This window comes from Perissodus microlepis, chromosome 3, assembly GCF_051167445.1.
Source record: "Perissodus microlepis isolate ML-2025 ecotype Zambia chromosome 3, ASM5116744v1, whole genome shotgun sequence".
Taxonomy (NCBI): Eukaryota; Metazoa; Chordata; class Actinopteri; order Cichliformes; family Cichlidae; genus Perissodus; species Perissodus microlepis.
The window spans coordinates 34,416,693-34,435,299 of NC_140463.1; the positions used below are offsets into that span (position 1 = coordinate 34,416,693).

General features: G+C 43.8%; 1 protein-coding gene and 1 pseudogene across 2 annotated transcripts; both read left to right on the forward strand.

Moving 5' to 3' along the window:
- The first annotated feature begins 2,204 nt into the window (after positions 1-2,204).
- LOC146391296 (cornifelin-like) lies at positions 2,205-4,764 on the forward strand (annotated as a pseudogene). The gene is made up of 3 exons (XR_014799916.1): positions 2,205-3,176; positions 3,390-3,535; positions 4,558-4,764. The product of XR_014799916.1 is annotated as a cornifelin-like (transcript).
- A 4,862-nt stretch (positions 4,765-9,626) lies between these two features.
- LOC146391297 (placenta-specific gene 8 protein-like) lies at positions 9,627-12,415 on the forward strand. Its single transcript, XM_084918530.1, has 3 exons — positions 9,627-9,907; positions 10,471-10,616; positions 12,133-12,415. Exons 1-3 carry the CDS (start codon positions 9,799-9,801, stop codon positions 12,271-12,273), a joined length of 396 nt encoding a protein of 131 aa, XP_084774656.1. The 5' UTR covers positions 9,627-9,798; the 3' UTR covers positions 12,274-12,415.
- The last annotated feature ends 6,192 nt before the right edge of the window (positions 12,416-18,607 follow it).

Genomic DNA, 18,607 nt, shown 5'->3' on the forward strand with positions numbered 1-18,607 from the left:
CTTAATGTTAAGACCCGAGTCCTGACCTATGAACCAGAATTTGGGCCAACTGAGGAAACTTGAGGTATTATTTGCAGTCTGAATATTGTAAAAGTTATTCACTTCATACCAGGGGAACCACTGGAGACCTAACTTGCTCTGGAGCAGATTATAATGTAAAATAGAGATCAACAGGTTTTCTTCAAGGCTTCAAATAAGATAGATTTTAATAATATTTATGTAAATTTGGCACAAATGCTAAGGAAATTTGTATTGTGTTGATTCTTTTCTGTAACAATGCTTCTTGATAATAAATCTTAAGCAACTGGTAAGCCTGTTTATTTCCCCTTAAATGGCGCTGCATTTGTAAGGTTGTGAGTAGAGATTGTTGAGATCCAATTGTAATAATACATAATGATAATACTACTAATAATAATGATAAGACATTTTAATTCATGCTGTCGCTTTGAAATGCTGTGGCACAAAAACTGTTTTGTATTCTAAAGAACAAAACTTCCTGACACAGTAAGATTCTTTTTCTTTTCTTTGGGGGTCCTGCCCTAATTCGTATCACCGCTGGGATTCCTGCCTGCTATGATGGGTCACCTTAATCTAATTGCCAAATAGCATAACTTTATATCATAAAGTCCTGTTCAGTGGCTTCCAATCATCTGTCGTTAATGAAATGGAAGCAGGTTTCCAACTTGGAGAGGTACTAGGGCTCACTCCACATAAAGCTGAAACTTGCATCTAGAAGATCAACAGCAGAGTCGATAGCAGGATGAGCTATTTGGCAGTGGCAGAGACGATTTGACAGGGTTTTAATGGACCAACCAACATAGTCAACTCTGCTGCTTAACCCACTGTGCTAGACAGATTAAATAAAAAAAATAAAAAAAGTAGAAAGTAAATAAAAACGCAATGCAATAATTTGCAAAAATGGAAGGATCACATTTCAAAAAAGGTGGGACAAGGGCAACAAATTGTTGTTTTTAAAGTTGCCAAAATGTAGTTTTGGAAACATGAGTGTGAAGTTGGACCATTTACACACGTACAATACACAGACGTGGTGACAGCACTTCTTTATTTTACATTCGGTTTTACTGGTTTTACTGTTTTACAATGGGACACAGACACTCCCGCTCCGCTGTCACGTCCGCTCTCCTCCCCTCCGACTGTCACTGTGAACATAAAGAGTCACAATCACATTCACATCCCAGCACACCTGTTAACCCCGCCCCTGCGCCGCCCCGGGAGCTCGCAGCATCACCCCTCCTCTGCAGCCGGCCAGACACCACACCCAAGCCACACAGATATTTTTTGCTCAACAAATTACAATATTCCAGTGATGTTAATAATAACATTTTTGGTTTGGCAACATTTTTTACATCAGACATCTTGTGGCCTGATGTAAAAATCCTAGATCCTTGTTACAGCCCAGAGGGCCTGGCAAACATGTTAGCCCCTATGTTACTGAAACACATCAACCTTTTAGGGACGCTATAGACACATGTAAAGTCTGCTGAAGAAATAAATAAAGATGAGACAGCTGGAAGCTAGCTAAAACTTTTCATGTTTCCATATAATTTTTGGATACAAGTTAGTTAAATGTTAGTTAAATGCAATTCAATCTAGGTGTCAAGGCTGTCTGCAGGCAGGCGGGATAAAGGACCCAATATGCAGACTCATGGAGGTGGAATTCAAAGTCCACTGCTTTATTGCAGGCCAAGTCATAAAACAGAACAAAACTTAAACTGAACCATGAAAGCTGAGAACAGGAACACACAGGCCAATCTGAGGGTACGACGCAACACTGACACAAAGAAACATACACTGAGGAAGTCATCAAGGAATTAGAGACAGGAGGGGAACATTATGGAGCCCCGCAGGGGACATGGGAGAAAAAAAAAATTAAGACGGACTTTTGCGAGATCTCGCAAAACTGACTCGGGATCTCACAAAAGTTTTGCGAGATCTCGCAAAACAAACTCGGGATCTCGCAAAACAAACTCGGGATCTCGCAAAACTTTTGCGAGATCTCACAAAAGTTTTAGCCGCATTCTTCGGACACCGGCTCGAAGCCGACCGGGAGGTCGAGGCACGATGTGCCGGGAAGGCGGTGTTCCTCCCAGCTGTAGTAGGTCTCGAGCTAACGGGAAGAATGCGGCTAAAACTTTTGCGAGATCTCGCAAAAGTTTTGCGAGATCCCGAGTTTGTTTTGCGAGAGCTCGCAAAAGTTTTGCGAGATCCCGAGTTTGTTTTGCGAGAGCTCGCAAAACTTTTGCGAGATCCCGAGTTAGTTTTGCGAGATCTCGCAAAAGTCCGTCTTAATTTTTTTTTCTCCCATGTCCCCTCCGGGGCTCCGTAGAACACAGCTGGGAGGAATGAGACCTAACGAGACAGGGAGAGGGAAGCTAGCAACACTGACATAAGACATAACCCTTCAAAATAAAACAGGAAACAATTCACAAAGATGCAGACTAAGAAACACAGACTTTACACAGAGGGAACACACGGACAAAGAAGGCTAAGCACCGAACTAAACCTTAAACCAGAATAAAGTGAAACATAGATTTATAATAATAATCAACAAAGCACAACAAGAGAATCAGAAAACAATCCATAATGCAAAATTAAACAAAAACATAAGAACTCAGAATCCTGGGTCAGAATGACCCAGAACCAACACTAGGATTTTCTTGTCATCCATCCAAGCATCCATCCATCGCCTTCTGCTTGTCTGGGGTCAGGTCATCAGGGCAGCAGCCTAATGGAGGATGCCCAGATCTTTCTCTCTCCACCCACCTTCTTCAGCTGATCCAGGGGAACACCAAGATGTTCCCCTGGATCAAGGTGAATGCAGTTTATAAACTGAGTTCATGAGTTTTAAAAGATATACTCATAATTTTAGTGTCAAAGGTTTTTGCAGTGATTTACACTAACCAGGAAATGTAAAAATATCCACACTATGGACAGTAATGTCTCAAACCAGCTGTTATCTTTTTCATATTTGATTTCTCCGTACACAGGAGCAACAACCACTATAACCCTTCAATGCGTCTCCATTTCTACCTTCTTTCCTCCAGAAATGGCCGTCTACCAGCAGCCCACCCAGGTAGTGACGGTCACCACCACTAATCTAAACCATGGGGAGTGGAGCACTGGTCTCTTTGATTGCTTCAGTGATATGGACACTTGTGAGTTAATCTAGCAAACTCTATAAACAGTAGTGGTTTTTGCATTAACACTCTCCACAGACTTTTATTCAGAGAGTCTTGAGTATCTGAGGATCTGAAGTTGGGGCTGAAGTCAGCATATAAAACACAGGATGCACAAGCCAGTTATGGAAGGACAACTTATTCAAAGGGAAGTAAACATGTGTTTCTGCATATTCTTCTTCTTCTGTCAAGGTTGCTGTGCCCTTTGGTGTTTTCCCTGCATGCAGTGTGATACAGCCAAAAAGCACGGCAGTTGTTGCTGCCTCCCAGTCCTGGATGTATGCTGCGTGGTGTCGTCTTTGCTCAGCAAGTCCATCAGAGAGCGCTACGGGATCGATGTAAGGCTGGGAGTGGGGGAGGGTCAAGGTTATTGTTGTTAGCTAAAAATTAAACTGAGGAGAGATAACCTATAGCAAACGCCCCGATTAACAAAGTCCATGTGAGGTGTTGAGGAACCAGGACACCCTGATAAGAAGTGGGCTCCTGGAACAAGACAGCATAAATGGGTCCTCGCTTACTCGCTAACGGAGATTTGCCACATTAATGCGGTTTTAACTCGCTAGCGCTGACAGGACTAATATATATATTAGTCCTGTCAGCGCTAGCGAGTTAATGCGGATTGCCCCGTGCAAGGCGCATTAGCATTAACGCATTAGCGCCTTGACCCTCCCTCTTAATTATTCAATTATAATAAAAATTTAAATCATCTGCGTACTTAGTTTTCATGGGCCGATCGTGGCTCAAGAGTTGGGAGTTCGCCTTGTAATCGGAAGGTTGCCGGTTTGAGCCCTGGCTTGGACAGTCTCAGTTGTTGTGTCCTTGGGCAAGACACTTCACCCGTTGCCTACTGGTGGTGGTCAGAGGGCCCGGTGGCGCCAGCGTCTGGCAGCCTCGCCTCTGTCAGTGCGCGCCAGGGTGGCTGTAATGTAGCTTGCCATCACCAGTGTGTGGATGACTGGATGTGTAAAGCGCTTTGGGGTCCTTAGGGACTAGTAAAGCACTATACAAATACAGGCCATTTACCATTTCATGAATAGTTGGATGGGCCATTGCTATGAATTGTGGGATTGTGGCATTTTCTCCTCTCCTTTCATAAAGGATGGTCCAGTCAATCGTTTGCTATAGGAGGTAATAAAATAATGATTGAAGCTGTTTTCCCGTATTTCCCTTTCTAGTTGTGCTGATTTGAATAATTAAAAATATGTCTGAATAGTCTTAAACTGACACTCACAGGTCCTCTTATTGTTATGCCAGTGTGATTGCTGATACAGTAGTTACAACCATGACAAATGAAATCACAGTAACTCCTGCTTCATTCTTGTCTCTCACTCTTCTCCTCTTCCTCTTCTCCATCCTGCAGGGCTCGTGCTGTGATGACTGGTATAAAGCATTTTGCTGTTACATGTGTTTCTGGTGCCAGATGCATCGCGAGGTGAAGATCAGGAACGGCCTGTAGCTCACCATCTCAATGATGGTCACCACTCAAGTTGTCAGAGGACAGTATGTAACCATTTTGGCTGTTGGTTGGGTGAATATGACAAAGTTATTTGGTATAATTTTGAGATGACACAATAAATAAGAAAATTTGATTTCTGCTTCTACAGTATTAGGCAAAAACAAACAATGTAGCCTGACACATGAGCTGCTTTTTCACCGCCACAACAAAAATTTCTAAGTTCCTGTGCTCGTGTGGTTCAGTGCATTATGTAGAATCAAGATTTTTTAAAGTTTGGCAGCATGTTGGGTATAAAATATAATTGAGAACTTTTGTTTACTCTGGCCAGAAAAATCTGTGTAATTTCACATGCTCACAGTTATTGTAATCTTTCTGAACTTTTGCTGAAATAAAAAATTATTCATATTAGTATCTTTTGTGCTCAGGTTAAGACAGAAACCTTTCTGTCTTTGTGTCAAGTCTGAATATTTGATTCCTTGCCTCTGTGTTAATTAGTCACCATCCCCTCATGTCTCCTCACTCTCAGCTCCCTAATGTTTCTAGTATGTTTTTTTCTAGTATATGTTTTGGTTACAGTTTTTTCGGATCCCCTTTACATTCTTGCATTTTTCATTTGCTCATCGTCCAAATAAATGGCTCATTTTCAGTTTAACCTCACCTTCCAATGAGTGTGCATTTGGATCCTGAACACTCACCTCTTCAAGTTTTGACAACTCACCCTTGACTTCTAAGTTGGATTCAGTTTATTTTAATTTTATTTATCACATATCATAGTGACAGCTCATAATAATTGCTTTAAATTGTAAAGAAAAGACCCAAGATTGTGTTCAGCTGTGCGTTTCAGTCAGGTGAAGACAATACTGTTCTCCACCAAGATACCCGATCTAGCACCACTTTCTGCTTAACAAGCTCGTCATTAGATTTTAATCACATGTGGGCTACTGGAACAAGAAGGCATCGGTGGGCAAGAGACGAAAACAGGGCGTTGTTGGAATGCTACTACACAAGTAACCCTGGCGGAAGGGGCTACATGAATAGGATGAGGGACCTATGGATTCTTCGATACCCAACATCCACAATGACGGCGAAACAACTAGTAGCTCAGTGTTCCAACATTCGAAAGAAGGGACTGCTCTCACAGCTAGAGATTGACGAGGTACAACATAAATGCTACGGCAAGGAGGAGTCAGGACGCCAGGTCAGGGGGGAGATATCATCACCCCCACCCGAGATTGGGTACATAGCCCCAAGTGCGATAGGAGAAGGATCGTTGAGTGCAAGAGGAACTGACCTGAGAAATAGGATCATGGCCAAGCTTGAAACCTGGATCCCCCGTAGCCGGTTACCAAGATTACGTGAAGTACCCTCAGAAGGTCTGCTAGATGATGTTAATGCAGCACTACGGACGATACCTACAACCACGATTACCGACACTAACAAACTGATCTACAATACGGCAGCAGTGATCAGTGAGATGCTTGGCTAAAAGCTGAACAGCCACAAGGGGCAGTACCCTCCATGGAGAAGGAGGCTAGAGAGCAAGATCAAAGCAGCACGGAGGGAGGTTAGCCAACTAACGGAGTTGCAGAAAGGTGCGGCAAAGAAGGTGCATAAGAAATACAGCAAAAAACTGTCCATACAAAGCAAAGCCAAGCAAAGACTCACAGCCTTGGCCAGCCGCTTGAGGAGGTACACCAGAGAGATAGAAGGCAGGAGAATAAACCAGCTGTTCTCCACAGAACCAGCAAAGGTGTACTCTCAGTGGCAAGGGAACAATAAGAGAACAGCACCACCAAGGCTGGAGACGGAGCAATACTGGAAGAGCATATGGGAGAAGGACGCAACCCATAACAGCAATGCTCAGTGGCTAGTGGATCTGAGGGCAGACCATAGCGACCTCCCTGAACGGGGACCAGTAACCATCACAGTGGCAGATATCCAAGAAAGGGTCTCCAGTATGAAGAGTTGGACAGCACCAGGGCCCGACATGGTTCACGCCTACTGGCTGAAGAAGCTGACTGCACTCCACGAGCGTCTGGCAGCACAAATGAACCAGCTGCTAGTTAACGAGAGACACCCGGAATGGCTAACCAAAGGTCGAACGCTCCTGATCCCCAAGGACCCCAAGAAGGGACCGGTCCCATCCAACTACCGACCAATAACCTGCCTCAGTACTACATGGAAGCTCCTGTCAGGCATCATATCGGCTAAGATGAACAGGCACATGGGTCAATACATGAGTGGGGCACAGAAAGGGATTGGCAAGAATACCAGAGGTGCAAAACACCAGCTACTGGTAGACAGAACAGTCAGCCGAGACTGCAAGACCAGACTGACCAACCTGTGCACTGCCTGGATTGATTACAAGAAGGCCTATGACTCAATGCCCCACAGCTGGATCCTGGAATGCTTAGAATTGTACAAGATCAACAGGACCCTAAGAGCCTTCATCAGGAACTCAATGGGGATGTGGCGTACAACACTAGAGGCCAACTCCAAGCCCATAGCACAAGTCACCATCAAGTGCGGGATCTACCAAGGAGATGCTCTGTCCCCACTGCTGTTCTGCATAGGCCTGAACCCCCTCAGTGAGATCATTAACAAGACTGGCTACGGATACCGACTACGGAACGGAGCAGTTGTCAGCCACCTCCTGTACATGGATGACATCAAGCTGTATGCCAAGAGTGAACGAGACATCGATTCACTGATCCACACTACCAGGCTATACAGCAATGACATTGGAATGTCGTTCGGACTGGAGAAGTGTAGTCGAATGGTAACGAAGAGAGGGAAGGTAGTCAGAACTGAGGGGATTGAACTACCAGAAGGCAACATTGCAGACATAGAGGACAGTTACAAGTACCTGGGGATCCCGCAGGCGAATGGGAACCATGAAGAGGCCGCTAGAAAGGCTGCAACCACCAAGTACCTGCAGAGGGTCAGGCAAGTCCTGAGGAGTCAGCTGAACGGTAAGAACAAGATCCGGGCCATCAACACCTACGCCTGCCCGTGATCAGGTACCCTGCTGGGGTAATAGGCTGGCCAAAGGAGGAGATAGAAGCCACTGACATAAAGACAAGAAAGCTCCTTACCATGCATGGAGGGTTTCACCCCAAGTCCAGCACCCTGAGGCTGTACGCTAAGCGGAAGGAAGGGGGCCGGGGACTGGTGAGTGTCAGCACCACAGTCCAGGATGAGACAACGAACATCCAAGAATACATTGGGAAGATGGCCCCAACTGACCGAGTGCTCAGTGAATACCTCAGGCAGCAGAAACCCAAGAAAGAGGAGGGAGACGAGGAACCATCATGGAAGGACAGGGCCCTGCACGGTATGTACCACCGGCAGATAGAGGAGGTGGCTGACATCCAGAAATCCTACCAGTGGCTGGACAAAGCTGGACTGAAAGACAGCACAGAGGCACTAATCATGGCAGCACAAGAACAAGCTCTGAGTACAAGATCCATAGAGGCTGGGGTCTATCACACCAGGCAAGATCCCAGGTGCAGGCTGTGTAAAGATGCTCCAGAGACAATCCAGCACATAACAGCAGGGTGCAAGATGCTAGCAGGCAAGGCATACATGGAACGCCATAACCAAGTGGCCGGCATAGTGTACAGGAACATCTGTGCCGAGTATAACCTGGAAGTCCCGATGTCAAAATGGGAGATGCCCCCAAGGGTGGTGGAGAATGACCGAGCTAAGATCCTGTGGGACTTCCAGATACAGACGGACAAAATGGTGGTGGCTAACCAACCGGACATAGTGGTGGTAGACAAACAGAAGAAGACGGCCGTAGTGATCGATGTAGCGGTTCCGAATGACAGCAATATCAGGAAGAAGGAACACGAGAAGCTGGAGAAATACCAAGGGCTCAGAGAAGAGCTCGAGAGGATGTGGAGGGTGAAGGTGACGGTGGTCCCCGTGGTAATCGGAGCACTAGGTGCGGTGACTCCCAAGCTAGGCGAGTGGCTCCAGCAGATCCCGGGAACAACATCGGAGATCTCTGTCCAGAAGAGCGCAGTCCTAGGAACAGCTAAGATACTGCGCAGGACCCTCAAGCTCCCAGGCCTCTGGTAGAGGACCCGAGCTTGAAGGATAAACCGCCCGCAGGGGCGAGATGGGTGTTTTTTTTTTTATATATATATATATATATATATATATATATAACAACAGCCCCTATATTATTGAAACACATTAGCCTTTTAAGAATGCTATAGACATCTGTGAAGTCTGCTGGTTACAAGTTAGTCTAGAACCTCTGTTGTTTCCAAGCATGGATAAATGGAAGGATTGGTTTGAAATGTGTTGTGCAATTTGTAAACTGGGTTTTATCAAATGTATGAGTTTTAAAAGATGATTTTAGTGTCAAGGGTCTTTGTAGTGATTTACACAAACTAGGAAACTGTTATTTGTAAAAAATGTGGACAGTAATGTCTAGGGATGGGTATCGTTTAGGTTTTATCCAATACCAGTACCAAACCGGTACTTTTGAAATGGTGCCGGTGCTTAAAGAATGGAGAACACAAAATTGGTCCAAAAACCTCTCATGTTCAGTTGTTTTCCACTTTTTCTTTGGTCATTTTAGCCTTTTTGGCCAGAGTGAAGGGAGTATCTGCCATCAAACAAGAAGACAGCCGCATGTAACTACGACTGTGTTTGCTAGTTCACCTTACATGCATTAATGTAATAACGTGGTTAGCCTACTCAACATAAATTACACACGAACAACATTAAGCTACTCACGCAGAGAAGAACGGCTGCTGCTGCCATCATCATCCGTCATCAATTCTGCTACACTGGCAGGGCTAGGGGCCAGGACTCTCCTCTTCAGGTTTTTGGGGGATGTTGCTAACTCTGGGTCCGATAACAGGCAACCCACAGGAAATTTCGGTGCTTTTTTTCAGGAAAAAAAAGCAGAGAAATAAAGCACTGAAATGTGCGCTGCTGTTCGGTCTGGTTACTACCGTTTATGTCAGAACCGGTGCCATCATGGCACCGGATACCGGTACCCATCCCTAGTAATGTCTCAAACCAGCTGTTATCTTTGTCATATTTTAGCATTTGATTTCTCCGTGCACAGAAGCAATATCTACTATAACACTTCAATGCGTCTCCATTTCTACCTTCTTTCCTCCAGAAATGGCCGTCTACCAGCAGTCCACCCAGGTAGTGAATATCATGACCCCTGATCAAAACCCTGGGCACTGGAGCACTGGCCTCTGTGATTGCTGTGCTGATATGGGCACTTGTGAGTTAATCTAGCAAACTCTACAAACAGTAGTGGTTTTTGTATCAACTGTCTCCTCAGACTTTTATTCAGAGGGTCTTGAGTATCTGATCATCTGAAGTTAGAGGTGAAGTCAACATATAAAACACAGGATGCACAAACCAGTTGTTGAAGGTGTGTCAGGGTTCCTGGGTCGGTGACCCAGCAGTTTCAGTTTGTTCGTGTTCCAGTTACTTCCACGTACCATTAATCAGATTATGTTCAGCTGTGTACTCAATGGTCTCTCATTATCATCCTCATTAGTCTGTATATTTAAGTCATCAGTTCTCTCCATCTCATCGTCTTGTCATTGCCTTCGTCTCTCCTGCATGTGTGCTCTCAGTTCAGCCAGTCTTCCAGTCAGCCATTTCATGTTCTGTTCATCCATTCTGAATAATAAACACCGTCTTCACTCCACCCTAACCCGTGAGTCCTGTGTTTGGGTCCTCTCCTTTCCACATCCACACTGCGATCCCTGACAAGGAGAAGTTATTCAAAAGTGAAATAAACTTGTGTCTCTGCATATTTTTTTCTCTTCTGTCGAGGTTGCTGTGCCCTTTGGTGTTTCCCCTGCATGCAGTGCGATACAGCCAACAAGCACGGCCTGTGTTGCTGCCTCCCACTCTGTGATGTATGCTGCGTGGTGTCCTGCATGCTCCGCCAGTCAATCAGAGACCGCTATGGCATCCCTGTAAGGCTGGGAGTGTTGTTAGCTAAAAACTAAACTGAGGGGTGAAAAACTATTTTATGTAAAATCAAAATTTAAAAAAAAAAGATATGGGTTTTTTTTGGGGGAAAACCCTAAAAAAACATCAACATAAAAAGGAAGCACTCTGAGAGTGCAAACGTCTGCCAAGCCAACTCACTCTCTGGGCAGTAATTACTTTTAATTAATGGTGTTTTATTTTGTACGCTTTGTATATTCACAGATTTTCATATACAGTATCTCACAAAAGTAAGGACACCCCTCAAATTTTTGTAAATATTTTGTTATATCTTTTCATGGGACAACATTGACGATATGACACTTTGATACAATGTAAAGTAGTCAGTGCACAGCTAGTATAACAGTGTAAATTTGCTAAATAACTCAACACACAGCCATTATTGCCTAAACCGCTAGCAACACAAGTGAGTACCACTTGTAGACATCAGAAATCCAACGTGATATTTAAAATGCCCATATATCATTCCCTACATGCCAACATGTTGTTAATAGGAACAATGGCAATGAGAAACATACTGTAGTTTTAATAAATAGTCCTGTGTAGCATTATTATCACTTGGACCACCATCCACTCCATTTAATGACCTTGAAGGAGAGGTCAGAGGTGTTGGACATACGCAGCACACATGTAAGAATCATGTTCTCAACATTATAAGGCTTTTTGTGAATGTTTTTGTAAATAGACCTTTTTTAATCAGAATTTTTGTAAAATCAGAATTCATTCAAAACCGTATAGGTTATTGTGATGCGCTGTGTGCTTTGCTACAAAATTTGGTAACACAGAAAATTGACATAAATGTTCTGCATGTTCTGCATGTCTTTAACAGGCTCTCGTGAAAAATCACTAGCTTATGGCACAAAAGTTAAAATTAAGATTCATAGTAATAGTTAGATGTTTCTATGAGTTGTGGGGTGGCATTTTCTCCTCTCCTTTCATAAAGGATGGTCCAGTCAATCATTTGTTTTGGAGGTAATAAAAAAATTATTAAAGCTGTTTTTCCTGAGTGTTATTACAGCTGCCACCCACATTCTTATTTCTCTTCTTAAGTGAAACTAAGATTCGAACATACCCCGTGTTGCCTTCATCAAACACGTAGACGGCATAACGCCACTTTATTCAAATCTGTTTAACAGGAAACTACAGCTGTGACAAATTCACTTTTATTTACTCACCCAGCTTCATATAACAGCATCAAAGAACTACAACTTGACTGCTGGTTCACATTCACTAAGTGAACACTGAGATTACTCTAAATCAGACAAGCATGGAGACTTCCCTGTGTTTCCCTTTCTAGTTGTGTTGATTTGAATAATTAAAAATATGTCTGAATAGTCTTAAACTGACACTTACAGGTCCTCTTACTGTTAAGCCAGCGTGATTGCTGATACAGTTGTTACAACCATGACAAATGAAACCACAGTAACTCGTACTCCGATCTTCTCTTTCACTCTTCTCCTCTTCTTTTTCTCCATCCTGCAGGGTTCATGCTGTGATGACTGCTGTAAAATAATTTGGTGTTACGAGTGTGTCTGGTGCCAGATGCATCGTGAGGTGAAGATCAGGGCCAACATGCAAACTGCCACCTCAACGGTGGTCACCACTCAAGTTGTCAGTGGATAGGATGTAATTTTGGCTGTTGGTTGAGTGAAGATGCCCAACAGTTATTTGGTATAATTTTGAGATGACAGAATAAATAAGAAAAGTTGACTTCTGCTTCTACAGCATGAGGTAAAAAATAGTAATAAAAAAACACGAGCTTCCTTTTTTTCCACCCACAGCATTTCAAGAAATTCTAAGTGCTGACGGTTGTGTAGTTCAGTTCAATATGTAGAATCGAGATGCTCTTAGTTTTGGTAGTGTGTTGGGTATATAATATAATTGAAAATGTTTGTTTGCTCTGGGCAGAAAAAACTGTATAATTTCACATGGTCACTGTTATTGTAATCTTTCCCAAGTTGAATTTAACTTTTGACGAAATAAAACATTATTCATATTCACCCATTATATGTTGCTTGTTGTATGTTTTTGCTTAGCTGTGGAGATATGGTTCTTGAAATCCTGAATATGATGGGGAGATGAAACAAACATTCGATGAAATACTGTTGGGTGATATTGCACGATCTGAATGGGAACAGAATAACTTTGTTATTAATCCGCAGGAAAATCACCTACAGAGCGAGGAAGAGTTGTACAGTCTTATTGCCACCGGCACAAAGGATTTTATGTGGTGGTCAGTTCTGCATTTCGGGGCGCTGAGTCTTTTGCTGCGTGTGCTCTGATGGTCCATCATGGAAGTGTGCATGGGGTGGGAGGGATTGTCCATGATACAAAGAAGCTTTTTTAGCATTCTCCTCTCAGACACCTCCTCGAGGTTCTCCAGTCTGACACCCAGGACAGAACCAGCCTTTTTAATCAGTTTGTTCAGCCTGTTGGCATCGGCTATCTTCACCTCACTGCCGAAGCACACAGCTGCAAAGAACACAGCGCTCTCTACCACAGAGTGATAGAACATGGTCAGCATTTTCCTACAAACATTAAAGGACCTGAGCCGCCTCAGTAGGAAAAGCCAACTCTGCCCTTTTTTAAAGACAGCATTGGCGTTCTTGGTCTAGTCCAGTTTACAGTCAAGTGTACCCCCAGGTACCGCTAGTCCTCCACGATCTCCACATCAGCCCCTCTGATGGTGACAGGGTTAGGAGGAGGAGCATGCTTCCTAAAGTCCATGATCAGTTCCTTTGTCTTTGTGATGTTAAGTTGTACATGGTTTAGCTCACACCACTCAACAAAGCTGTCCACCACACTCCTGTACTCCTCCTCCTGTCCATCCCTGATACAGCCCACAATGGCAGAGTCATCAGAGAATTTCTGCAGATGGCATGACTGAGACTTGTACCTGAGGTCAGACGTGTAGAGGGTGAAGAGGAAGGGTGATAGGACCGTCCCCTGCGGCGCCCCCGTGCTGCTCAGGATGTTATCCGAGTGGCAGCCCTTCAGCCGAACATACTGTGGTCGACTTGTTAAATAGTCCATGATCCAAGCTACCAGTGGGGCGTCCACCTGCATTTCCGTGAGCTTATAACACTATCCACATATATGTACACACAAAAACATATTTTCTCCTCTCACTGTGTACAGCTGTCTCAAACTACTTGCTTCTGGCTGTGACCATTGGACAAGGGATTTTGCATTTCAAACAGCAATCAGTGGCCTTGCGACCTTTGTTTCTTGGACACAACTGGCACCTCTTCTGCTGGCCCTGTGTGCTTCTTTCCTGTGGCCGAATCGCAGCCGTTTTTGTCACTCCACGCCTTCCCATTGCTTCAGTGATGTAGGTTGGTAGGGTCGGGGTACCTTCCAGCAGTGTTGGGAAGGTTACTTTTAAAATGTATTCCTCTACAGATTACAGAATACATGCCCCAAAATGTATTTTGTAACGTATTCCGTTACGTTACTCAATGAGAGTAACGTGTTCTGAATACTTTGGATTACCTGTTATATTATCATGCTTTTTACAACTACATGAATTTACTATTGCTGTGTGAATTATTACTTTTACTGAAGGTTACTCGCCATACCAATACCGGCTAGATTTTTAAATCTTAATATAAAATGAGTAACAGTAGGGTGGACATTAGGTAAGGCTGCACTTTTTGCGGCGATCTCATATAAAAAACTGTTTCACGTGTATATAAAACAGGTCAGCGGCTCCGAACCACAGTAAAGGGACCTCTGGCTAATACGTCGGGTTCCGTGTCGGGCTCGTAGCCAAAAACTAGCTTTACTTTGTTGTCTGGGTCAAGTTTGCTAGCGAGAGACAGAGAGAGGCGTTGAAAGGCTGCTCCGATTGGAACTTATTGTTTTGGAGAAAAACACGAAAAAAGTGTACAGTCGAGTCTTAATAGCTTACTTACAACTGGGCTCATCAGGCCCTCTTCTTGGCTGCAGTGGTTATTTTTATGTTTGCATGCATCCATCTCCCTCTTCTGGTCGGTGACAACTCGTACTGTTCGACTCTCCCTTTTCTCCCTCCCTCACGCTCACAAACCCATAATGGGTATCAATGTTCCCTCTGAGCTGCGCACGTGCGCAATTGCGCACTGCTGGCACGGTCTCTGCGCACAAAAAATCTGCGTTGCGCACAAAAAAAAAATCTAACCTGAATTGAAATTAAAGTAAATATGTTAACAATTCTGTTTTGCAGTGTTAGTCAGTAAGTGACTGGCTGCTCCAGAGATGGGATTACAACGATGCCACCTTATCCCGTAGTCCAGCCAATCACGTGATTCACATTCGTATATACGCAGCTAATCAACGTCGTTGACAGGCTATGACAGCGTCCTTATGTGCCGACACCAGTGTTATAGCTAGAAAAGCGGCGTGGCTGATGTGGAGTGAAGCCACGTTAATGACAACGTGTACAACCATTGGAGATGTGAGCAGGGTAGACGGAACAATTGATGGAAAAAGTGTGGACTTTATACCAGTTTTTAAATTGTGTTGATAGGCCACGTAAAACCAGAGTTATGATAAAAATATGCAATGTTTGGTTTTCTTCCTGAATACTATCGTCGTTTATATTTACTGTGGGAAGAAACGGTAAAAACGGCGTTTTACAAGGAAAACACTCCAAAGCACTCTCTGCCTGTGAGCAAAGATGAAACCAAAAACCCCACCCTTTCCTATTGGTGGAAAAATGTACCATGTCCACCAATCAAAAAATGATACGGCAACATGGCATTTAGTTGTTTAGGAAGGGGGGAGTTTTAGGAGTGATGGCGGTGTTTTGAGATGTGAGAGATTTGCAACGTTTAGAGCAAATCTTGTGTAGTTAGTGTGTAGTGTAGTCAATAGTTTTGTTGTGTGTGTCAGAACAATGAGGCAACTGCTAAATGTTACAGGTGTTACAGGAGTGATACATCTCCTGCTGTCAGGCCTGCGGGTATCAGGCTGTTGTTCTCCTTTATCTCATAGTGCACAGAAAATATTTTTTGGAGTGGCACAAATAATTTGTGTGGCATCAAATTTGTTGCAGAACAGCTGATTGTTCTGTAAATAGTTTGAAATGTTTGTTTAAAAAACGCCTTGGCTGCATTTTTAGGTAAACAGCTGCAAAAAACGTTGTTGTTTGCATAACTCAGATACTTTTTTGAAGAAGTAACTATATAATTAAGTGCCCAGCATTGCTCATTATATGCTGTATTTTGCAGACAGAGAGTTACAGGACTCTCTCCCAGACCACAGACTCATACTCATAATACAAGTCAGAGCTTTATATAGAAAGTTGTGTTTTCAAAATTGGCGTTAAAGTTATTTTTACTTCCAATAGTGTTAACATACTACACAGGTCATGAACAAGATTTTTTTTTTAAATTTTCATTGTAAGTGGGCTAAAGTGGGCTTAATTAAAAGTATTCTCACATAAATGTAAATGCTGTAATTTGATTATTTTAATAAACCATGTAACTTGGATGGATTCGATGCTGGCGTGACCACAGTGCACACGTCTGCTGTTGCTCACAGTGGTCCAAAGGACCACTCAGGGAGTTTGTGTGTTCGCTCAGACACGTGAAAAATTAGAGGGAACATTGACAGGTATGGCAGTCCATTCTCCCTGCAGCATGGACTACACTGCCCATGAGGCTACATTCTTTAGGGCTATGCCTGTAACACTCTGCCTATTGCCTTCATATTAAATCATTTTGTGAATAATTTTTTAAAATATTTCTTCACGTCATTATGCGGGCCGCAAGTAGGGGTGACATGGGCCGCGAGATTGAGACACAGGCATTAGAGGTATTCTAATTACCACCTTTTTAAACAGTAACTGTAACGGAATACAGTTACTCATATTTTGTATTTTAAATACGTAACGGCGGTACATGTATTCCGTTACTCCCCAACACTGCCTTCCAGTCGACTTTTCGTGTGAGGTGTCACGAGCCCCTTTGAGAGCTCTGTGAGGAAGTGTTGTCGCCCATCGGTGATGCCGTGTAAAATTCAGGGTGCCTAGCCCTGAAAAATGAATAGGCATTCAGAGCGGTGAATGCCTATTTATTGAATCTGTTTTTTTCTTTGGGTTGTTTTCATCCACCATCTTGTTGTGGTGCATTGTGCTAAGCAGCAGAACAGCCTTTCCCCTTTTTCTCAAATAGCTGATCATGGTCATGCTGCCATTGAACCCAAATTCAGTGCTGTGGACTTCTCTGGACCTGGAAGCCTTCATGAATGGAAGAATGTCTGGCTTGTTTTGTCACAAAGTTTCCTCAATAGTTAGACCCTTCTCCAGGAGATGCTCTGCAAGAGGCACACTGGTGAAGAAGTTGTCAGATGGTGATGTTGCAACCTGTGTGTCTGAATCCACTACACAACTGACAGACAATGTTTTCCCCCAGATTCTTCTGGATGTCTTTCCCTGGTTGTCTCCGTAGGTACACGACCCCATCAATTACATATGGGGTGTGTGCATTACAATCCCAGAAGATTTCTAAGCCGTATTTTTGACCTCACTTGTGGAAGAGTAGGGTAGTGATACAGAAACTGTAATTTTTAAAAAAAATAATGAAAAAATAAATAAAAATGCAAATGGCCTCATGTCCCAAACATGTTTTATGAGGAATACCTGGAATGTGAATATATTACAACTTTTCATTTTAAAGATTTTGAAGAAAAACAACGCGTGGGGTCATTTTTGACCCCACTAAGGGTTAAACACATAATGTATGATTGGATAAACCTTTAGTAACCAGAAGAAGCATTCAAATAATATATTTTACAAGTCAAGTGTGGACTTACGGTCCTTTGTTTTCTTAGCAGTTGTAAAGTGATCTAGAAGAAAAGGGGAGGTGTCACACCGGTGCCTGTATTGTGTGGCATGCTGGGATATTACAATAAAATGTATCAAATGAGTGTAAAATGTCGCTGTCTTGTCAAACTGTGTTGGTTTTCAGCAGATCACACAGGAATAAGAAACAAACAATCAAACAGTTACAGAACCAAAAATAACCATGATCGTGGTGGGCATGCACCGTCATAAAAGCACCACTGAAACGGCCCATTATCAGGAAGAGGACGTCGACTGGAGAAAGAGGAACTGCAAGACTGCCGGCGTTTGGAACGAAGCAGGAGTCTCTAATTGCCGTGGCAAGTGGTTATCGGTATCGCGCGTAGCTGAGCGGCGGCGACGACGACGACGACGACGACGGCTTGTTAAGGATCTCCGGCGGTAATACACAGGAGCTGTGAGCGCACGATTTCCGCACCGAGAGTCCGTTGGCATTGAGCTACAGAGCTGCGCGAAGCTTTCGTTCGTCACGAGCATTTAACTGATTTCAGTTAAATACAAAGCTCTTGTGTGAGCGGCTTTAGACCGACCTGAGCTGCTGATCGCATTGGGCGTCACATCATAACGTGCTACGAAACTCATCGTCAGTGTGAGCGCGCGGCTCTGACCACAGCTGGGTTGCTGTAACGCCATCGCCCCGGGGAGCACCAGTGGAGACCTGCGTACCGCGACCAATAACCAAATACCTGATATCATCATCAGTTGGCTCGGTGCTCTGAGAGAAACATGCCAAACTCAACTTCACAGCTGCGTCGATTCGGTGAAAGCAGTAGCCGTGCGCTCTTTCCACTTTCACGGGCTTTCACCTCATTCTTCGGCCTGATCCGCAGAGTTGTCTTTACCTGTGGACACATTCTCGGCTCGGTAATGCGCGGTATTACGCTCCATTCTCTCAGTCTGACCATTCAGCACGGTAAACATGTGATAACCGTCAACATCCAAAGAAACGCAAACACGGGAAATCACACCTTTGCTCTCAGGGCCTGACAGGTGAACGCAAATGACCCAAATATGCTTCAGCGGGAAATCTGCATCGTAACCAAACGCTGTATAACCGGACGTGCACCTCGCCAGCAATCAAACTACTTGGGATGATGCAGTCAGCGATTATCG